Raw genomic sequence first — 24,327 nt, forward strand, 5'->3', positions numbered from 1 at the left:
ACCATGGAGCAAGCATTCCTCACCACACCCCATTTTTTGATACAAAAGACATTTTATCTGAACACAAATTGAAGATATAAATTAGTTTTGTAGATACACAGGGATGTTTGGCTTGAAAACATCAGCATAAAAAGGCCTGTTGGTAGGTGAAGATGGTTTTTATGTTTGTTCTCATCACAGAGGCTTTAACGAGAGAGGGATACACATCGTCATGGACACTATGTAAATAGCGAACATGTTTCAATCATGTGTTGTACCAGCCACCATGCTAAGCAACTTTGCATGCCTTGTCTCACTTTACCCTGTGTCAATCCTGAGAGATAAGTGTGTTTATTATCCCTGGCTCCTGTGGTCAAACTAGGCCCCTGTTCCTCTCATCACAATTATGCTATACAAGTATTCAAGTAAATTAATGTGCAATTAATGACTGCCTCCCCCATGAATCTATATCCTCTGCGGGGACAGGGTCTGTGTCTGTCTTTGGATAACTCTATTTTCGATGCTCTGTACAATGCTGGCCACATGATAAGGCACTCAAAAATAATCTTTTTGGGGGTAAATGAATCTGCTTTTACAGACGCTTAAGTAGCAAGTAAGTGGCTGAATCAGGATCCGGTTCCAGGCCCGCCTGAGCATCGTAAGTGCTACATTAAACAAATCTGTGCTTCCTTCTTGACCAAGAATGATCATATGTATCCCTTCAAGACAAGTAAAATGTCCCTGAGAAGTGGGAAAAGTTTTTGGAGCCCTGTAGCCCGGGATAGGAGCCCATTACCCTCCCAAGTCTCCATGCCCTTCTTCAGCAGGCTGGGTGACAGTGTGTTTCTTCTTTTTTTCCTGCTCCCTTCCTTTTGGCTGCAGATTCCTATAGAACCCATCATTCACCTTGTATCTCTGTAACATCCAGGATGTGGACAGCATGTGTGTGTGTCGAGTGAATGAATGAGTGAGTGAATAAGTGAACTTCCTGAGGTGAGTTTGGGCCCTAGACTCTTCACATTGTAGGTGACCTTGGCAGTCCTCCAACCCAGTCGGCCCCCTGCAGGAGTCCCCCCTCCTGTGCCATCCCTGGAGAGCCTTGTCAGCCTGCGGGGTGGTGGTGCCTCCTCAGGCAGTCTCTCCCATTCTGGAACGGCATAACTCCCAAGAATTCCTTCCAACTTGTTCTACATCTCTAATGGAAACCCGTACATGGAAAGGTGCATCTTTCTTCAATAACAGTCTGATGGTAACTGTCCCTTCCCCTTTTTACCATCTTCCTTACCACACTCTGTGCTTATCTCAGTAGATCTCACCTCAGTGGCTTTGTGTTCCTCCTGTACTCATTCCCAAATATCCTCCCGCTCCTCCAAATGTCCTCTTGTGATCACGCTTGGTGGATGCATGCCCTGGGGCCCGCAGCCCCCACCCCAAACACGCATGCTTCAGGTTTGGCCTCATAAGTAGAGCCTAACTGGAACGTCATCCCTCCACTGGGGACAAGCACCAGCTCTTTGGCTACTATGATCCCTTGCTCATTTTCTCACAATCCATTACTTTCAAGGAAGAATTCTGTTTTGTTTTGTTTCAATCTCTGGGTTTGTACTCTGAGATCAAAACAAGTAGAATGGGGGTTAATTTTGAGTTCAGTCCATAGCCCTCAGATCTTAGCCAAGGTTTCCTGAGAAAACCAAGCCTGAGGCTAAAGCTGTTTTGACAAATTCAATTCCTGGGAAGCCGGAGTGAGGGGAAGGGGGTAAGGGAATGCCATTACATCATGATAAAGGAGTGGCACTACAAAATGGCCACGTCTCTCAAGGCTTCCTAGTAGCCTCACAGAGCCACTGCACATCGTCGCCATGCGCCTGAGGACCCAGTGCATGTCCTCACCGTGTGCCCAGGGACCCAGTGCGCCTCCTAGCAGCGTGCCCGAGGACGAAGGGGAGAAATTTATCCATCAGCTTGGTGTCATAGACCAGTTCCCTCTCTGCACATTAACTCCTCACACATTCAGTTGACGATGTGTGAACACGGACTGGGCCTCTGGGGCCGGAGTGCAGAGACGTGTGGCTTGGGCTCCAGCCAAGGTGCCATCAGGCTGGGGCTGGGAGAGCAGCTGTTGCCCAAGTGATCCTGCCCTACAGCAGCCACTGCAGCCACCGGAGCTCAGGGGCCTTGCAGAGCACTGGGGGCACCTTCCACGCTGCAGGTGTGGGACTCCACAGGGACCTGTGATTCAACTCAGCATGCCGCAGGGGTTCTGTCCTTCCCCCTTCCCATGTTTAGTAAAAGCCTTGGCTGTTTTAAAATAAATATTTATTTTTTGAGAGAAAGAGCTTGCGTGCACACACATAAGTGGGGGAGGGGCAGAGAAAGAGGGGGACAGAGGATCTGAAGCCTGATGCGGGGCTCGAATTCCTGAACCATGAGATCATGACCTGAGCCCACATCAGATGCTCAACTGCTTAATCTCCTGAGCCACCCAGGTGCCCCCAAGCCTTGGCTTTTAAGAAGCTTAGGGAGCCGGCCTCACTCAGCCCAAGCATCCCATTTCTGGGGAGGGCATTTTTTTGAACCTTCATTCTAGGTTTAGGTACCAGAATTATGTGCTCTCAAGGTCTGTGTGTGTGTGTGTGTGTGTGTGTGTGTGTGTATCCCCTTCATCATCACGCATTCATTTGTGTGAGTACTAGAGTGTGTGTATCCTGGACCTGATTTCAGACCCTCGCACGGGGATTATTTGGCTGTCACCATTATCCCCACAGCCTCACTGAATGCCAGGCACACAGAAGGGCTCAGGGTTCATTCATTCACAAGCCAGTGGCTGAACTATGCCCATGAGACCTGAGAGATGAAAGGAGCCCATTTCCCCACACACGTCTTTTTTTCCAGAAATTTGATTCAGTAGAGCCAAACTCAGTGTAGGCAAATTAAAGGAAAGAGAGCTGAAAACAAAACATGACAAACAGACAAAACATCGTTTCTGGGGGGTAATGTTTGGGTGCAGAAAGGAAGTGCAAATGAAAAGTTTGAAAATCTAATAAAATGCATGGCTTAAAAAATATATATGTCCCTACAATTTGGGAGAAAAGATGGTCTGCTGGAAATATTCTTTCACTGTTCTCCTTCCCAATTCCACTCAAAATTAAATTCTACAAGTTTCTTTTTTTAATGTTGATTTATTTTTTTACTAGTAATAAGAACATAACACTTAGTGACTTTTTTACACGAAGTTTTTGACACTTTTCACAGTCCCTGGTATGGTTAATTACCCCATAGGTTATGTCTCTTGCCTTCTAAAATATGTTTTTGCTTCTATGTTTTTCACACCAGGACTAGATTTTGACAGACAAAAGGCACACATCTACTTAACAAATGAATTAATTATTCACATAATATGGATTATGGCATTAGTTGCTTTGAGACCAAAAAAACAAAACAAAACAAAACACAAAAACCAAAACCAAGGCATTTCCGCCTTTTGAAGAGAATACAGATGCAAAGAATTGTCAGACCCTTATTTCTTGTTTAAAAAAAAAAATCTAAACTGGGGCGCCTGGGTGGCTCAGTCGGTTGAGCATTCAGCTTCAGCTCAGGTCATGATCTCAGTTCATGAGTTTGAGTCCCCATGTCAGGCTCTGTGCTCGCAGCTCAGAGCCTGGAGCCTGCTTCAGATTCTGTGTCTCCCTCTTTCTCTGCCCCACCCCCACTCATGCTCTGTCTCTCTCTCTGTCTTAAAAATAAATAAAACATTAAAAAAAAATTTTTTAAAATCTAAACAATAACAGTAAAGACAACAAAGCATCTGTTGGTCACCACTATGAATGTGAGCCCCGAAGTCTCATCCAGCTAAAGAATCTGAGGTATAGGTGCCCCTAAAACATGACTAAACATAACAAAAGGGACGTAAGTTTGTTTTGGTCTCCCAGGTGACAAACCATGGGTTAGTTCCTGTCCTTGGCTTCAGATAATCCTACTGCTGACCAAGTCAACTGCTAGATGCTTTGCTTATTTATTGTGTGCGTGTTCACATGTGTGATTTTAGTTCCTTATCTGCACCCTCTGGTTCACCTCTCACCTGTCTGACTTTCACAGTTTGGCAGCTGGCCCCGGTGAGTGACTTCTGACTTCCTAAATTTATTTTCTTTTTTTTTTAAGTTTATATATTTATTTTGAGAGAGCGTGTGCATGAGCAGGGGAAGAGCAGAGAGAGAGGGAGAGAGAGAATCCCAAGTAGGCTCTGTTCTGTCAGCACAGAGCCTGATGAGGGGCTTGATCTCAGGACTGCAGGATTACAACCTGAGCCAATGTCAAGAATCGGATGCGACTGAGCCACACGGGCACCCCCGGCTTCCTCAGCTTTGTCACATCTGTTCCCACTATGTAAGAAAGTTTCCTTTCTAACAGAAGATTCTCTCCTGAAAAGCCCACCAGTCCTTGCTTTCCTTCTTGGTTGCCCTCACTGATCCCCATCAGTTTAGGAGAGAGAAGACCATGGAGGACAAAGACCACCAGAGGTGATCATACTGAAGGGAAACATAGCAGAATATAGTTGGAGGCACCTAACTGAGTAAACTGTAACACCTGGGAAAAACTTCTTTGTCTAGCAGCTGAAGCAAAAATAATGACATGTTGGGACGCCTGGATGTCTCAGTCGGTTGAGCATCTGACTCCTGGTTTTGGCTCAGGTCATGATCTCACAGTTTCATGAGTTTGAACCCCTCCATCGGGCTCTGTGCTGATGTCATGGAACCTGCTTGGGATTCTCTGTGTCCCTCTCTCTCTGCCCCTCCCCCACTTGCGCTGTCTCTATCTCTCAAAATAAATAAATAAACTTAAAAAAATGGTAACGTGTTGGGCTGCATCCTTTTCACCTATATTAATAGAAAATACACATTCAGCTGTGCAGTATGTTATTTTTTTTCTGCGATTAACTCAAGAAGGAATTTTTTAATCACACCTGTGTAAAAAGCCATTAAATGTCATCATGGGCAGTGCATTAAATCGTAGTGTTACACAACACGCATAAAAGATGTGACAGAAATGCAATTCAGCAATATTTTTGCACAGGATCAGAAAAGCATAGCCACTCTCCATAAAGACAGAGAACTAGAACTGAGACCATGTCGTAAAGGTATTTCTGTAAGGAAGATATAACGAGAATTTGTGCTGGACATAAGTTCTGAGAGCTGTGGGCTTACGTGTTATCCTGCATTGCCTGGTGGAAATGTTAAATTCTGAATCCAAACCAGCATGGGTTTAGACCTTGATTCTATGAATTATCAGAGGTATGTCTTGGAGAAGTCATTTGAATTCTCTGGGTCCGAGTCTTCAAGAGATGGGTAGAAATAAATCTATCTCACAGAGACATTTTAGGGAATTAGCCAAAATAACAGATTTCTAGTGTGTGTGTGGAAAAAACAGTAACATGACAGATGCATAATATTTGTTAAGAATAATGTATGAGGAGTGAGATGTTTTGGAGACTTAAGATGATTTAAATGTTAAACTATTAACATGGTTAGGTATGCTAACAAGAATAGAAACAATAGAACTTTCAAACTGAAAGTAGACACAACTTGATCATAAAAATGGATGGATTTGATAAAGTCATCTTGCTGAATTCAACTTATTGAGCTGCTCACATCACTTCGTATCTGCCGTCACTCAGACAATAAAAAGAGAAGAAAGGGGCCCCCCTTCACTCATGGCCCTCGGGAAATTGCCACTTGCACTGGGCAAATGGTTCTGTGGCAGGTTGCCTCAGTGCTTTTCTTTGTAATCTCCGAGCCTTTTGTTTTAGCTCTGGTGTAGCAATCCCAAACAGGACCAGTGACAGTATCATTAATCCAGAGCACTTGCTGTTGTCACCAAAAAAAAAAAAAAAAAAAAAAGGCAAGGTGAGACCAGGCATCAGGAATGACAGCTGAAAAAGGCAAGGAGCAAGTAATCAAACGTTGCTCAGAGTGAGAAAGGTGACAGAGGACATGAATCTGGATGGAAGGCACAGAGCAAAGTGACTTCTCCCATGTCTGCTTTGTGCCCAGCAAACTTAAATGGAGGCATAAAGATATTTATCATGGGAACCTTTTAAAGGACCAATTAGCGTTTACTATATACCAAGACTGCTTACTGTGAAGAAATGTTAGCAGGAACGAAGAACTATAAAAGCTGACAAGGAAAAGGTCAAATAATCTAAACAGGATAAAATAGTATATACTCAACAATTACCCCTGATGATGGAAAGAAATGGCTTTGATTGCCTTTAAAAGGAAAACAGTTAAAAGGATGCTAATCCTTTAAGCCAGTTGTCTTTACAAGTCTCTAGGAACCAGTTAGTTAAATGAAATCTCTAAATAGCTCAGTAAGTCAGTTCACAAAACCAAAATCTCTTTAATGGAGACAGAGCTCTCATGCATTTTGACAGCCACATTGGAAATTAAGACTGAGATTATATCTAACAAAGTAAAGCCATACTGAAATTTATTCATTCGATCCTGCTGTCTCTTTCAGAATCCCTACTTCCTGCTCTGAATAATTTGCTCAGATCTGTTTCCTAAGTGTAATATTTGAATAACTCTTTTTGGTTCATATTTTGTTGTTTCTTACCAAAAGAAAATATGAAAGGGAGGGAGGAAAGGAAGAAGGAAGGAAGGAGGGAAGGAAGGAAGGAAAGAAAAAAAGGAAAAAAAAAACAAAACCCAAGATGCTTTGGTCAGTTTGTTTTGGCAATCTGGGTGTCAGGGTAACTGAGAAATTATGAAAAAGGCACTTTTCAGAACTCTTCCTGAAATATATTCTGGGACACACAGACAACTGAGACTAATCTACATTGACCTCATGGCACTCCTAAAAGTGGTTTGGTTTTTTAGTTAGCTCTCTAACCGATTTCCAAATACTAGCTTATTTTGTTTTTTGCTATTTTTTCCTCCTGATCATTTCGTCTAAACACAGGAATGAGAGAACGTAGTTTAGTGGGAAGAGTTTTTTTTTTTTTTTTCTTTTGTCAGATCTGAGTCCACGCCTGTTTACTGTTGCACATCGTGAAGTGTGGAGACGTTGTAGTGTGGCAGTCCGAGCTCCCAGTCTGGAGAGGACACCCTGCCGCTTAGTCCCCACGTGGCATTAGCCAGACCTCCATTTTTCATGATTGCTCTGACCTCCAAATATTTCTGAGATGCTGGAAAATACTTACGTGTTCTTCAGAGCTATCCTAGTTGTTACTCTTCATTTCAGTCAGGACTCAAGGCCTTTTTGCTGTATCAGGATTTACTTCCCCGGGTCTCCCAAGTGAAGACGCATTTCGCCCTAAGAATTCTCTAAATGCCAGGAAAACTCAGCTGTAGGGTTTGGACATAAGAAGAAGGCTTGGAGGGGCGCCTGGGTGCCTCAGTCGGTTGAGCGTCCTACTTTGGCTCAGGTCATGATTTCACGGTCCGTGAGTTCGAGTCCCACGTCGGGCTGTGTGCTGACAGCTCAGAGCCTGAAGCCTACTTCGGATTCTGTGTCTCCCTCTCTCTCTGCCCCTAACCCACTCACATTCTGTCTCTGTCTCTCTCAAAAATAAATAAACCTTAAAAAAAATTTTTTAATAAAAAAAAGAAGCCTTGGAGATAAGTAAAAGAAACCTAAAACACAGTAGAACTTCAAACCGATGATCACCTATTCAAGATCCTTGACCAACTTTCTCAGCACTTCCTGGCAGACTGGCCTTCTGGGCACCTCTCTCCTTCACTCCTGGGGTATCCTTCTGTTGCAGGGACTCTGGTGGCTGCCCTGCCCCTCCAGGGTGCCTTTGACTAGACTAACCTGTGCTCCAAAACCAGGGGCACCACTCTGCCTGCTCACTCTAAGGGGCAGGACACAGTTTCTCCTGCTCTGAGTGCAAGGTCAGTGTGCATAAAAGCTACACATGTCCTTGTCCCAGGTTTCACTTCATCCAAACCAGCTTGTGGCTTTACTTTGGCAAGAACGAGGGGACCACTGAGGTATTGTGCTTGATTTCTACAACACAATCTTGCAATCCCTTTCTATGCATGACTGAAGAAATGGGGTTCGCTTTAAACTAGCAGTCCATCGTGGATTGCAAGCACCAAAGTTTTAGAATGCTCAGAGTAAATTAGAGAACCCTCTGTAGGAGATATCGCTCATATTTTAGACATTTCTAGTACTTACTTGTTACAACCATGTGTGCTTTCTCTAGCCATTAATAAAGGAGGATAAAGGGAGGGAAACAGGAGAGACGGAAATGATATATCACAGAACCAGCACCGGGAACACAGTCCCTGGCAGAACGTGGTTTGGACCCCAGGGGTACTTTGAGCTCGTCCTGACCCTATCCTGACAAATGACATATTACCGATGAGAAAGAGAATACGGGTAGCGTACACGTAATGAGCATTGGTCGCATGCAGGACTGCTGTGTATTTTACATGTACCATTGTCTTTTATCCTTCCAACAGCCCTGTGACGCACACACTGTCACCATCCCCATTTTACAGGGGAGGAGGCAAAGGCACAGAGAGGTAAAGTAACTAATGTATGGGGGCTCCCTTGTGATGGAGACAAGACTGCACTCCATTGGGTTGAATGTCCCCCTTCCTTTGGACTGCACCTCTGCCCCCCGAGAACCATGCATTTTGCCTGCACTCCACGAGAACGTAGTCAAACTCAGATTTAGGCTTAAAATCCCATGAAAATGTCAACACCCCTTGTCATAGCGGTTATTTACTTACAGTTTTTTAACGTGAATATTAAAATACTTTGGACATTACCCATCATACATGCTAGAGTGAAAGAGTCGGCCCCAAATTAAGTTCACTCAAGGGATGTAGACTCTAACAGAAGAAACAAACATGCCCGTTGATATAGCAAAGGGCTGAACAAAGATGGAAAGAGGGAGGGGCTGGGTGTGTGCTGCGTAAAGTCAAGCTTTAAGCACGTACACACGATACCTGGCAAGCGTGGAGGTTATCAGAGGGAATTCTATTTGAAATCCTGCACTGAATAATGTTCATTCTTTCATAGTAAAAGTCAGGTATGCACACGCATCACTATGATACAAAATAGAAAGTGTTAAGTGCCCTGACAGTTAGTAATAGCATACTGTTATAGTTCCCAGGAGAGGGAGACTGTGTGGCTCCTGAAAAGTGACTGTGTGGGTGGGGGACAGTGGAGGCTTGGACTGATGGGCAACCCAGCACTCGCATCCCAGCTCCACCATCTGGGACTCCGCAGACCTCTAAGTCTCAGTCTCCAAAATGCCTGGAAATAACGTGGGATGGGGTAAGGCCTGATGCGAGAATGCGTGCCTGGATCATAATCCACATCCAATAAGTGTGAGCTCCCTTCCCCCTTTTGAATGGGGAGTTAGGGTTTGTTTAGTAAAGGAATTAACTTTTGACATGGGCTCAACAGTAAATATGATCTAACTAAACATGTAGAACTAACAATAATAAGAGTTAACAATTATACAGGTAGAACTTTATGCCAGAACTTCATATGTCACACAAGAACTATTCTAAGCAATATCCAAGCCATATATATGAATGTATATATTACTTATGATAATTCTGGCATGAAATAGGAGACAGGTGCGTGCGTGTTAACAAATTTACACACAGACGTTCCTGCATGTTCGCGCACACACAGACACACACGCACACACACTCAACCCAACAATCCCAAGGGAATGTTCTCTTATCCTCATTTTAAACTTGGGCAAATATTAGTACAGAAAAGTTGAGTACTCATCCAAGTTCTCAAACTCAGTAAGGATTTAAACTTAAGCACATGATCCGGAGTCTGTCGTCCTAACTCTACACTGAAATGCTATGCAAAGGCATAGCACAAAGGTACCGAAACAAACTTCCATGTAATATCTGTGGCCAGTGACAGTGAATAGCCTAGTTTACAGAGCATGCAGGGATTGTGAGATAGAAGTATCAGGAAACAGAGTAAGGTCAGCTCACCATGCAGAGGAACTCAAAACGCCTGTTTGACTTGGTTCAGGCACCATCACCAATGAAATCAGACCGAGTGTAGAATTGTCAAGCTAGGTAGTCTGAAAATCGCTATTTAAATTTGAGGATGAAGCAGAGTATGAACAGCGCCTGAGTGTTGCTTGATACAGCGAGGTACAAAGACATTATCCAAGTTTAATTCTCTGCATTCAATCTGGAGTATGCAGACTTCCCTGGTATTTATACATGGCAGCAGCTGGAAGGATGGTTCATATTAGCAGTAGAAGCCACTGGTGCACATTATTGGAGAGTGGACCATCCATTTATAGTCCTAGAGAATCTTTTTTTGGAAAAAGAAAGCTTTGATATATATATAATTCCTTCTGTATGTCTTATTACTCCCATTTAATAGATAAAGAAACCAAGATTCTGAAAGTCAGAATAAGTGGCCTTTGGCTATATATGAAATAATGGTAGGAAGTGATTTTCGAGGGTGCCTCCACCCAAAGTCCAGCAGCTTCAAACTGTGTCATGCAGCCAAGGAACCAATAACTCTTCCTACAGAGGGCTCAGGGATAATACATGAAATGTGGAATGAAAATGGCATGTATTACCCCCCTCCCCCACCATGTATCAGGTGCTAGAGACACGAAATGATCAGGGTGTAGGTCCTCAAGGTGATTGCAGTCTATAGGAGACCACTCTAATGCACATGTTCCAGCCCTGCTGCTGATGTGTGGCCAAGATGGAGACTGTAGGAATAAATAAGGAGGGGGGGGGTGTCACCAATTTAAACAAAGAGTTTGGGAAGAGCACAACAGAGAAGATCCTGAAAGAAGGAGTTTGCAGGTGTTTTTGAGCGAACCTCAAGCAGTGCGATACGGTAGAAGGGCCCTGTAGGGAAAGAAGAAGCAGGAGATGGTTTGGAAAACAGAGGGCTTTTGTAGGGCATACTAGAAATTTCTCCTTGATTTTGAAGCTAATATACCCTCTTGTAAGACTGATGAAATGGAGTAAGACCAGAGAGAGAAAGATTATCTGGTGGCTGTTACAGTCATCCAGGGAAGAGATGATGAAGGTAGTGCAGAGAAAGAAAGAAATGAACCTTCGCCAGATGTTTCCTGAGTTCTCCTTTACTCACGGCCACACCTCAGAGGTTGCAGCAAATATCCAGGTATTTTATTTCAAGTTACCAGCCATACTGTCAGCAGAAATGAAATATTTTTGCATGCAAGTTTTTCTTCCTTTCTTCCTCCTTCATTGTACTTCAAGGGTCCCTTTTAAAACTGTCAACCACAGCGAGATGTCACCTCACACCTGTTAGAATGTCCATCATTGAAAGGACAAGAGGTAACTAGTGGTGGTGAGGGTGGGGAGAAAAGGGAATCCTGGTGCGCTGTTGGTGGGATTGTAAATTGGTGCAGCCATGATGGAAAACAGTATGGAGGATCATCAAATGATTAGAAATAGAATCATCATATGGTCCATCAGTCCTGCTCTTGAAATATATCCAGAGGAAATGAAAACGCTGATATAAACAAAGATATCTGCACCCTCATGACAATGAGCTAACCCCCAGCATTATGTACAATTAGCCAAAACATGGAAACAACCTGAGAGTCCATTGGGAAATGAATGGAGAAAGAAGGTGTGGGGGAAGGGGACTGAAGGAAAGTGGTCAGAAGCTACAAATGTCCAGTTATCAGGTAAATGACTACTAGGGATGTCATCTACAACATAATGATGCCCGTAGCTAACATAGCTACGTGATGTTATAGGAAAGTTGTTGAGATTGAACCCTAAGAGTTTACATCATAAGGAGAATTCATTTCCTTTTCTTTTTATTGCATTTATATGCAATATGATGAATATTAACGAAACCTATTGTGGGAATCATTTCACAATCTATGTAAATCAAAACACCATTCTGTACACCTTAAACTTATACATTGATGCATGTCAATTACTTCCCAATAAAACTGAAAAAAAAAAAAAAAGGAAATTCTGATGTTTCCTAGGGTCATTGCTTAAGCTACTAAAAATTTGACAAAAAATAGCTAAAAGCTAAGAGCAGAAATGGAACAAAGGAGGAAAGGATAAGAGAAGTAGATCATGATAAACTTGGCCTATTATATGGTTTTGCCAAAGGCTGACAATGAGCTAACACCTTCTCTTCAGAGTGCTGGTTTGAGATCCAAATCTCAGGAAAACGAATGAAGGAAAAAAAAAAAAAGACATGTGTTGACTGCTTCCATGCTCCTATTTCCAGAGAAATCTGCTGTCTCCTCAAAGGTTTCTATTCAGCAAGGTTAAATTATCTTTAGGAGAAAATCAGCTACATGACAGGTGAATTGGGGCTTATCAGCTGGTATAGACATTGCTATTTGGAAGTGAGCCCGTAAAGCACTGTGGAGGAAATAATGGTAAGAGCATCCTAGAACCCTTTAGTCCTCACTTGGTCCTCGTAGGACCTAGCCTATTCTCTGGCCAGTTAAATGTAAAGGACAGTGGGAACCACATCCACAGTCTTCATATAGTTTGTGAGGCGAACGATTGAACCATCACAGGCACAGAATAGAATGAAGGAAGAAATGTGGACAATGTATGTTGCCCACTCTCTCCTTGTGATACTTCTCCCTCGGGTAGTTTTTGATAGGCTGGATAGCTTAGGCTTTCTTAACCACACAGATTGAAACTTCCCTCTCTATTTGCTTCTCTGAAATGCTCTAGTCAAGGAATTAAGAGCATGAAAGTCAGCCATAATGGTAGAAGGAACTCCTATACGTAATATTGCTTCAATTCTCCCTTCAACTAATTGTCCTTCCTTGAGAAAATGTCTTAAAACTTCTCTTTGGTTTGTCCACCAAAAGGTATGAACATGAAATTCTCTCAGGGTGATGCTTTCTGCATATTTCTATAGTGCAACATTCTTTTAACATGTTCCATGGAAAAAAGAGCAGTGTTCCATAATGGAACAATTTAGGGGAAAAAATGTGTATCGTTCCTTTATTCAGCAAATCTTTCTGGGCCTCACATGTGATTCCAGAAGTCCCTGCTCTCTTGGAGCTCACAGTGCAAGGAGAGAGACAAAGAAGTAAAGCAAGATGAGTTTAGGAAGGAAAATAAAGCAAGATAGGAGGGTGGGTTGTACTGGGAAGGGAAAAGGAGTTGGCAAGAGCCCCTACAAAAGACTGCAGTGCACATAAACGGGCAGAAGAGCTCAACAGTCTTTCCATCTTGGTATTCATTATTCCCTTTGCCCCATGACTTTACCCTGGATGTATCGGGTAGTCTCTTTCTAGCTCTGGACCAGGTCCTTACTGTAGGGTCTCTTCGGTCTGGATCTTGTAATACAAGACCAGGCCCTCCTGGCAACCCCCATGCTCAGTTCTCCATTTCATGAACCAGGAAGTTCAGAAAGCTTTGTCTTTCTTTTCCAGAAATCAGAAGAGGGCAAAGGAATTGTTTCTTTTTGCTTTAGTGGAGTCTGAAAAGTCTGATTTTGCTAAGTGGGTGTTTCAATCTTCTCCAGTTGTGCACCATATGGTCAAGCTGCCATACATGATGGTGTTATAGCTCTTAGCACAAGAGATGGTAATGTAAATATATGACAGTGTTGTCAACAATCACTTTATTACCCATTATACTTAACGCAGCAGAAGTCACACAAAAATTGGAACCTCTGAACAAACACAGCAATGACAATGGAGGAATTTGGTGTCTCATATAAATACATATTTTTAAACAAATATTTATCTGTACATGCATAGTGTCCTCAAGAATAATTAGGGTTCTGGATCATCCACTCTGGTAGACAAAATACCACATTTCTATTATTTAGCTGTGGGTTAATATATCTTATTTCCACATTATTAGTTGATCTTACTTTATTTTCTAGTAATGTGACCTAGATCAATAATTGTCACAACGATGCTGATAGCCTAATTGTATGCATAAGGTTCCTATTGGTCTAGGGAGAGTTTTGAGCAACTTAACTTGGAAACTTCCTTTAAATCAATGATGATTTGTTAAAGCTGTAAATGGGCAGAGGCCAGTGGCAATTTGAGAGCCCTTCCTTCAACTTCTACTTTAACATAACTTTAGCAATGCCCTGTCCTAGCGCTTGTAACTGTTGACATTCAATGAATTAATTCTCTTTGCACTTGAGATATTGATGGAATTGTTTTAATTCAAGTAGATTACAGAGGAACACACTGGTTCATCAGACTGGGGGAAGATGAGGAAATGGATATAGAATTAATCACTTTTGAAGGAGAAAGTGGAGGTAGATATCCAGATGCCACGGTCATGGTCTGCGGTATCTATGAGAAACCAGTTTTTCTGCCTAGGGATGGGTACTGGTTTCTGAGGGCACTGGTGCCTCCAGTGGGAGAGGCATTTAATTGAAGGCCTTTAATCTTTGTAAGTTACTCACTAACTTCTGCTGGCAAGTCTCACTATTTCCCTCACTATCTCTGGCTTACTCTGGAATAAGCCAGAATGCATGTGATGGGTTAAGTTTGTTTGGAGACTTTATACCTGATGAGATTTGCATGCAAATAACTTTAATATGGGTAATTTAATGCTAAAGTGATCAAAGAGCGCCTGGGTGTCTCAGTCAGTTAAACGTCCAACTTCAGCTCAGGTCATGATCTCACAGTTCATAGGTTCAAGCCCTGCATCAGGCTCTGTGCTGACAGCTCAGAGCCTGGAGCCTACTTCAGATTCTGTGCCTCCCTCTCTCTCTGCCCCTCCCCAGCTTGCACTGTCTGTCTGTCTCTCTCAAAAATAAATAAATTAATAAAAAAATAATAAAGTGGCCAGTATTATGACTTCACATAACATTCCATTTTCTCAACTGGCCACACAATAACCACAGTAACCATCCTTTCAAGCAGATGACTGACAGTTAAGGTCAGGACAGGGAGTCTAGGAGCAAAATGACAATTGGCCATTGACTGCATGAGAGCACATGTCTGGCAAAGGTTGTGTCAGGGCTGGGGTGGGAATGAGGAAGCACTCATACCTCAAGCTGGAGGGCACTTCTACTTCCAGAAACAGAGGAGGAAGCAAATATCTCTTCAGTGATACAGTCACGAACTGGAAAAAAATAAGAACATGTCATTCCTAAGAGAAGGGAACAGAACATGAGTGTGTGATGGTTACTAGCAGGGCTTGACCTGAGAACCCTACTCCACTTGTGATCAAGGTCAAGTGGGAGTGACAGTTTTTCTCTACTATTGCCCTCAATCCTTGAGCTGTTCTCCTACTCTGGAGACTGTACTGGCAAAGGAGGACAGTGCCATGGATTAGTTTTCCTCTTTGCCAGCTATCAGGATCAAGTGACAGAGGTGGAGTTGTTCTTAAGCAGTTATCAAATTCAGGGTGGCTTTCTAGCCCAATTAAATAATTGCTGTTATGAAATTGCAAGTAGATATACCACATCTGCTCTTATAAGGATATAATGATGTAATGGACACTTTTCCTACAAACAGGAGTAGAATAAAAAAAGAATTCAGTAGTCTAATTCTCCTTTTTATACCCCTAAAATTTGTCACTTAAGGAATATGGTCAATGATACTGTAATAGTGAGGTATGGTGACAGGTGGTAGCTACACTTGGGGTGAACGTGCCATAACTTATGAACTTGTCAGATCACTATGTTATACACCTGAAACTAATGTGATGCTGGGTATCAATTATACTCAAATAAAAAAATATATAAAAACAGCAAATAAATGGTAAGAAACAGAATTCCTGTCTCCCACCAATAGTGTCTAGTTCCTAACACTTACCTCTCATTTTCTTTTGTATAAGTGCCTATCTGAAATCCATTTCAGCACAAAGTGCTCAGCACACCTACAGAGCAGTTTGGAACTTCAAAGCCTGAATGGGTGTATCAATTTTAGTTTTAACTCAGCAGTTTGCATGTTAATTACCCTCTGCCTTATTAAATGTATCTTATTAAATAAGAAAAAAAATGTATTTCTGATTAGCTCTGGGTTGCTAGTCCTTCCTTAGCTTTAGTTTGTACTGTTTTTCTGGGAGAACCCTTTGAATGTCATTCAGAAAATGTAAGTATGATTGACAAATGCCTTGCATGGGGCTTGAGGGTATTAGTAACTCACTGCTTCAGAATATGCTCTCACACAAAGATATTTTTACACAGGAACTAGCTATTGGAATTTCTTTCTCTCTGTGAGAGTATTGTGTGGTTTGTGAGAATCTATTATGTGCAATGTCATTTGCATGTAGTATTTAATGTAAGTTTCACCACTGCCTTGGAGATTTTATTTGCACGGTTCTCCTGGTGAGAAAACCAAGAGTCAGAAAAGTTGTGTTCCTTTGCTTATTCATTCACTCAGTGATTCAGCAACTTACTAATACCAGTGTGAGCGAAGTTAAGATGCTGTTTGAAATTCACTGATTTTGAAATAACTACAGTGCACAGATTTGGTTTGGGTTGCCAAATGCCATTTCAACATACCTTGAAGAAATACCACGTTCTGTGCACTAGACATTCCGGTTTAAAATAAGATACAGCCCATATCCCCAAAGGAACTACAGTCCTTGCGCTTTGCAAGGGACGACAGAGCGAATCAGCAAGGTGGTTAGGATTAGCACTCACAGCTCATATCCTTTCTCTCCCACTCTACTGCTTCTTTTAAAACAGACCCTTAGGCAGCATGGAGTTTGGCAGAGCACCAGACTTGAAATAGGTCTCCCTGAGAATTCCTGATATTCCCTGTCAAGGTTACGGAGGCAGAATTTGGTTGCTGCACCTGTTATTTATTGCCCACGCTGCAGTTAAGCAAATTAATGACATCTTCCCCATGGCACCTGGATGCTTGCAGTCTCGCTGCCAGTCAGAGCCATCAGTGGGTTTGGCACAATGTGATGTATTTGTTACAGCCAAGTGAGTTGCTTGGGTAGCAGCGAGCCCAGACCCGTTCACTCTCCATGGGTAAGTGCCACTGACCATCCCGTCTTAGCCTCATAGTTTGTGCCTACTCCATTAGCTGCCTAGTAAAGAATAAAAAGAGTATCAGCACTTTCATCATGAGCAAAGGGTCTTCCTTTCATAAGCCAAAACGTTGTGTAGTGACAAGGAATGAATGTGTAAGGGGAAGGAGCTGAATGCTGACTCTGAAACTCTCGTTTTCTTGTGTGTTCTCCTACATGCTCCTCCTGTGAGCCCCCTTCTAGGTAGTTGTTTTCTCTTATGAGCGCACATGAACTCACCTTCTGTGGTCGTTACACTTCTTGAACTATGGGGGATGATATGGGAGAAGAAAGATGAGCTTATGCACTATGTTCTTATATAAGGACCAGATCAATGAACAGCCTCAAGAACCATATGCATGAGGGGTTCCTGGGTGGCTCTGACTCTTGAGTCAGTAGGTTCAGCATCTGACTCTTGATTTTGGCTCAGGTCATGATCTCATGGTTCATGAGATGGAGCCTGACCATGGGGTCTGTGCTGACAGTGTGAAACCTGTTTGAGATTCTCTCTCCCTCTTTCTCTGTCCCTCCTGCCCTCTCTCTTTCTCTCTAAAAATAAATAAATAAACATTTTTTAAAAAGAACAATATGCATGATATTTTATTATAAAATAATGCCACTTATCCCACGACAATAGTAAAAGGTTTGTGCCCAGATTCAGTATACTGTTGGTTGATGTGGGGTGAGAACCAAACAAACTTGTGAGAAACAGTATAGATACCGTTGCCCCAAATTGACCTGATTCCCAAAGTCTGCCAGTGAGGTGGGGAATCCCTTGTCGACTGGCAGCACAATTGTAAGATGTGCCGCAACTTCGGAAAGTTGAAATGTACGTGTGCGGGGGAGCGGGGGGAGGCTCCTTTAGTGAGGAAGCTGGCTAAACCTTCTTGAGGTAGACAGAGTGAACGAAAATTATACGGAGGGCCTAGCAAGTGCCTGGCGTGGAGCAGACCCTCAAACCTGGTAGCTCTTATTGTCCCACAGCCATGATTTGGTTTCAGAAACCCGATGTATATGGGCAATAATGAGAATGCAATCAGAGGGTCACCGGACTTTAATCAGAGTCTCTATAATCCAGTCTCAATTTGATAATTTCTTGATTTATAATTTATGATTCAATTTAGGCTCTCCAAAATCAAGTTGTCTCATCTTTAAAATGAAGATCATGCAGATTTTCTACCTTGTGTGGAAGTTATGTTCAGATGAATTGATGGATATTCTTTGTGGTCATTTTCTGTCTCGCATCATCGAGAAAATTGCTGATGTGATTTCCATCCTCAGAGCGTAGTTCTGCGCCTTCTAGAACTTCATATACATAGAATCGTGTAGTATGCACTCCTGATGGCTAGCTACTTTTGCCCAACACACGTATTGGAGCAGGTGTTGTTGGTTATTTTTTAGTGCTGAGTATAACATTCTGAGTTCAGATTTACTAGTTTTTTATCTTCTTGGGATGGAAATATAGATTTTTAACTTTACTTCTTCCTTCTCATGTAAAAAAAAAAGGCATTTGTAACCATCCATTTTCTTCTAAGGGCTGCTTTGGCTATGTTCCAGAAATGTTGATACAGTGTTCTTATCATCATTCAATTAGAACTATTTTCTAAATTCCATTTTGATTTCTTCTTTGACCTATGAGTCATTTAGAAGTTTGTTGAATAACTTCCAAACATCTGAGGGTTTCCTAAATAAGTTATTATTATGACAACTTAATTGTGGTCAGAAAACAAGCCACATGATTTTTTTTACCATATATGATAGGGTCCCTCTTAGTGAATGTCCTATGTGTGCACTTGAAAACAATGTATTTAACCTGTCATTGTTCCATGTTCTGTGAACATTAATTAGGCCAGTTTCACTGTTTGAATATTCTACATCCTTACTGGCTTCTTCCTCACACACTCTTATTCCATCAGCCCGACAATTTCTAACTTTTGACTGGAGTTTTAATCATTTTTCTTTTAATGTAATCACCAGTTTGGTAAAGTTTAAGTTTACCTTTTTTTTTTTTTTTTCTTGTCTGTGATTTATTCCTTTGTTTCTCATTTCCTATCTTATTTTGTGTTAAACTGGGATCAGGTTTGTTGTTCTTATATTATTATTATTATCATTATTATTATTATTATTATTATTATTATTATGTTATTCCATCCTTTCTCTTTTATTGGCTTTGCGGCTATACCTTTTTGGTTTATTTTTGTGCATCTTTAACATAATTTATATAAAATTGCTAATATATCACTTTATATACAATGTGCAGCCTTGCACTAGTGTAATTCTATTTATCCTGTACCCCGTTCTATGCAGCTTTGTTGACATATGTTTTCTTCTATATATGTTATAAATCTCACAATGTGTTTTTAGTTTTCCTCTAAAGTGTGAATTGACTTTACAATTTTTAGGAAAAGAAAGAAATCTAGTCTTTTATTCTTACCCACACATTTAACCCTTTCAGTATCCTTAATTCCTTCCTGCACATTGAAAATTCTGTCTTTGGGGAACCTGGTTGGTTCAGTTGGTTAAGCGTCTAACTCTTGATTTCACATCTGGTCATGATATCACAGTTCATGACTTTGAGCCCTGCATCCAGCTCCACACTGACAGTGCAGCATGGAGCCTGCTTGGGATTCTCTCTTTCCTTCTCTATGCCTCTCCCCTACTCATGCACTGGCATGTGCGTGTTCTCTCTCTTTCTCTCAAAAATAAACAAATTAATTAAAAAAAATAGAAAATTCTATCTTGTATCAGTTTCTTTAGATAGAATTACTTATGTAGCAATTCTTAGCAGTGGAGGTCTATTGGTAATAAATTATCTCAGGTTTTGTTTAAATGAAACTATGTTTATTTTTTCTTCAGAGCTGGAAGCTATTTTTGCTGGGTATAGAATGTTAAGTTGAGGGGCACCTGGGTGGCTTAAGTGTTCAACTTTTGATTTTGGCTCAGGTCTCGGTCTTACAGTTCGTGAGTTTGAGCCCGGCATTGGGTTCTGCACTAACGGTGTGGAGCCTACTTTGGATTCTCTCTCTCCCTCTGTCTCTGCTCTCTTTACTCTCTCAAAATAAATAAACTTAAAACAAAAGAATGCTAGATTAATGGTATCCTACTTTCAGCATTAGTTGGTCTCTAACATTTCTCATGAAAAGTCAGCTGTCACCCTTAATGCTGTCCAGGTATCTTTAGCAGTTGAGCTGACTTGGGGTGAGTGATAGCTTTAATGAATCTAATAGGGCTTTGGAATTCAAGCACTGGAAGAGGAAGGAGACATTTGTTTGCTTTTCTTTCTAGCCTGCAACTTCCTGCATTGATATATGAAGATTACTTTTGATCTTGTCAGAAGTTGAACTAGTGAACTTGGTGAGAATTTGGCTGAAGCTTCCTTTAGACTCAGTCTGCCTCCAGCTTTAAGTATTCCCAAGTTAATGTTAGCCTCTTAGCACCAAGAGGGTCCTGGGACCATGCACTGCATACTTTGAGATCTCAAACTTTGAGACCTTGGGTCTCCTCTGGCATGAGCCTATGAGGCTATGAAACTACAAATTATATAGCTCTGGGACCGTGAGGTGTTCAGATCATGACAGAGAGACTCAGAAAGATTAAGTCGCTTGCCTAATGTTACACAATCTTTCCAAGATGTGCCCTTTTTGATGAGAATCCAAGATTCCGTCATCAGAGCACTTAGTACATGAGTTAAGGGATCCTATAAAGGATTCCAGGTTCACAAAATAAATCTTATATCTAGAATTATACAACCAGGATTTAAATGTTAGCTTAAGATATATTTGGTCTATATATTACATAGAACTCTGGAGGGGGCACCCCATTGTCCTCAGTGTAAGAAAGATTTTATTGAAAGTTTAGGTTAGATAGAGATACTATAGACCCAGGGCCTTTATGTGCCTGGGAGGTGGGTGGTAGCATCCATGAGTAAGAGGGAGTCCAGATTACTGAATGGAAACTCCCCAGTTACGTTGTAGAAAACCATGAAATACCTTCATTCTATCCAGGACAATCAGAAACCACCAGTACCTCTCCCCAAGATATACAACATGTATGAACATATATATCAAAGAAATGTGGACAAAAACATATTAAAAATGGAAACCGAAAACTCTAAACTCTATAGGGAAAATTCCTTTCTTTTTTTTAACGTTTATTTATTTTTGAGACAGAGGGAGATAGAGCGTGAGTGGGGGAGGGGCAGAGAGAGAGGGAGACACAGAATCTCTAGGGAGATTCTCTAGGGAGAAGCAGGCTCCAGGCTCTGAGTTGTCAGCACAGAGCCCTACACGGGGCTCTAACCCACAAACTGTGAGATCATGACCTGAGCCGAAGTCGGATGCTTAACTGACTGAGCCACCCGGGTGCCCTGGGAAAGATCCTTTCTAAGTGAACAAGGGACTGAAGAAGGTTTATACCTGTACCAGATGTAAAGTTGGGAGCAGGACATGTGGAAGAGCCAGCCTGCCAAGTAGAGTCATTCTTATTTGCATGAAGAAAAAATGGTACAGCCTTGCCTAAATCTGTGGCCTGGATGTTGGATTTGAATCTTGAGGAATTCCTCTCCACTAAGTCATTCCATTACATGAGAATTTTGTTGCAGGTGTAGCTGCAAATTAGGAAGTGAATGTATTCATTCTTCAGTAAGCCACTTTGTGCTGCGTAATAGTGACGCTATCAATTGCTTCATGTCAGAGTTAGTAGCCCCTGGGTGTATTGTGTGCTGCAGAATGTCTGAGTGTTCACAGCTGTGGTGAGGATACAGACAAGGTTCAGACTGGATCTTTGAAAATGGATTCAATTCCATTGTTTACATAAGATACTTTACTTCGTGTTCATTTTGGCCACTTGACAAACTAGTGGATCTCCTTTTTATTGACATTGATGGGACATTAGCAAGTATGCTTTGTCTACAAATACTTGAATCAGAAAAGAAGGCAAATGACGATTTTTAATGAAGCAAGCAAATCCATGTGCTAGATGACATACTGTCTTAAGGATTAGGGAACCTTGGGGTGATGAGAAAGTTGTCCGGATGGCTAGTGGTGAGGGTTGCACAATGGTGTGAAAGTATTTAATGCCACTAAAATATACACTTTAAAATGGTTTCAGTGGGACGTTTATGTTACGTATATTCTACCCCAATGGGGAAAAGAGATGGGGTGTGAGACTTTGGATTCCATCTTCAGAAAAATTTTTACTCCAGAAATCCCTCATCCAAATGAAGACTAGAGGACATAATTCTGGTGCGCCCAATAGTTCCCAAACTATGTGCTCCTTTGCTTCAACTTCCTGAGAAAATGAGTTACCTAAGAGTCATAAGAGTCAGAACCCCCCTTCTCCCTCCAGTAACGATTGACATGGCGATAGTTGAAGAGTGTGGGGCTGTAGAAAAACCACAAGCTTTGGAATAGGACGACCATGGAATTGAATCTCAGACCAATTCCTAACCAATTGGATGATGTGAAGATTTCTTTTTTCTTCACCCTTTTTCTCTTTACGCTTCAGGTATTTTTTTTTTTTTAAATCTGTGAAATGGTAATAATCATAATAGAAAGTGCTTAGCATAGTGACTGGCCTCAACTGATGGTAACAGTTACTTCAATGAAAGCCTTTTCCTTCTAAGAGGAGATGGCCACTTATCTCCTCTACCACAGGAAGGGACTATGAGTATTAGAAATATTGGAACGTCATGGTATTATTTACTTTGTGAAGCTTTCAGGTGTCATGTCTAACCTTGGGGGAGAGAATTCCTCAAAGAGTAATGGATAGCATTTCTGAAAAAAAAAGGCACATAATGAATTTTCACAGGAGTCGGTTTCTATTTGACATATCTGTGAAACTGAGGATTTTCTTGGAAAGACTCAGTGGAGTAACATATGTGGATTTGCAGTGAGGTGCTTTGAGCTCGGCATGGGAAGGAGACGCAATGGTGTCACAAATCTCATGGGGCCTCCTTTTCTCTCCGCAGACCTTTGCAGGAAACATGAATGCTGACAGCGTGATGCACCATAAGTTACTGCACTCAGTGAGAGCCCGCTTCATTCGCTTTGTGCCCCTGGAATGGAATCCAAGTGGAAAGATTGGCATGAGGGTGGAGGTCTACGGATGCTCCTATAGTAAGTGTACACACGTACCCTCAACGCTGATGTGTTGTGAGTGCCGCCCCCCCAAGGGTTACCAGCTTATCTACATTGTGATGGCAATCTCAGGTTGTTTCAAAACTCTTTCAAGCCTTTAATAACTTCTGCACATTTGAAAATGTAAAATTCAACCCAGAGCTAGAAAAAGTCTTCTTCTGTCTAGGGATGAAGCAGCTTGGTAGTGATAACGTGATAAGAGCTTAACAACAGCCCAGAGTTCAAAGTGAAGAGCTCTTGAAATGTGAGCATCATTTGTCCTTGAAGTAGAAGAGGAATTTGGGCTCCATTCTTTCCCAGAAGTGAGGTATTACAGGTATGATAAATTCACCCCTCCTTCAGCACCGTGAAGAGAAAAGGTTCTCCCTCTTCACTTGTTCTAGAAGGGTAGGAAAAGGAGCATTCCAACCTGATGTAACCCAGGGAGTGCTTCTCGCCTGGAGTTATGCTAGCCAACTATTCATCTGTGAGTTGTTCTTGAAAGTAAAAGTGGCTGGCAAATAAGGAATATGGTAACCACGGGTAGAACTGGCAATTGCTCTGGAATACAGTCAGAATTACGCAGGAAATGTAATCATTCCTATAATTCTCCTCTGCAAGTTTTATATTTAAAACTAAAAGTAGGCCATCATAAATTAGTTTTCTACCTTAGCAGTGACATCTCCTGCTTATATACTAAAACCCAGTGACCCCTAATGTATGAACACATGTGATTGCTACCACTAACATGGTTCAACAGATCTTGGTTTTGGTTATAAGAGTGCCTATTGGGTTATGTGCTTGTACCGTTTTTTTGTAATATGGCCAACTGAATGCCTGTATCAGAATCATCTGGAGTGGTCCTTAAAAATGCATTTGCCTAGCCAAGTCCTGTACATACTGGATTATGATTCTGGGCGTAGGGACCCAGAAAGCTAAGTATTAACAAGCTCCCTAGGGAAGCAATGGACATAAGAGCATCTAGTAAAAATAAATTTCTGCACAGAGGGGATTTACTTGTGAAATGGCTGTCTTTATCTTGAACAAGCATTTCCAGAAAGAGTATGTTATACAACAGATACATCAACAGCACACCATTAGGCTAGGGAAACACTGCATTCCACTTCAGCCCTTGCATAACACAGCACAGAATGTCCATGAGGGCACATGCTTCCAATCCCAGGTTCTCTGGCATGCCCGGATTCCCTTGATGCCTCTTCTCTTGATAACAGGTGTTGCTACTCGGAGGTTTAATTTTAAAACTTTTT

The 24,327-nt window shown here is 41.7% G+C and overlaps 1 protein-coding gene across 3 annotated transcripts in view; it reads left to right on the forward strand.

The window, feature by feature from the left end:
* CNTNAP5 (contactin associated protein family member 5) overlaps window positions 1-24,327 on the forward strand; it is an 801,428-nt gene that overhangs the window by 325,718 nt on the left and 451,383 nt on the right. For all 3 annotated transcript variants that reach the window (XM_019469410.2, XM_053909896.1, XM_019469409.2), the window contains exon 4: window positions 22,912-23,059. In XM_019469410.2, the coding sequence (XP_019324955.2) occupies window positions 22,912-23,059 (148 nt within the window). The remainder of the gene's footprint in view (window positions 1-22,911; window positions 23,060-24,327) is intronic.

This window comes from Panthera pardus, unplaced genomic scaffold (genome assembly GCF_024362965.1).
Source record: "Panthera pardus isolate Hobbes unplaced genomic scaffold, ASM2436296v1 HiC_scaffold_10, whole genome shotgun sequence".
In the NCBI taxonomy this organism is placed as follows: Eukaryota; Metazoa; Chordata; class Mammalia; order Carnivora; family Felidae; genus Panthera; species Panthera pardus.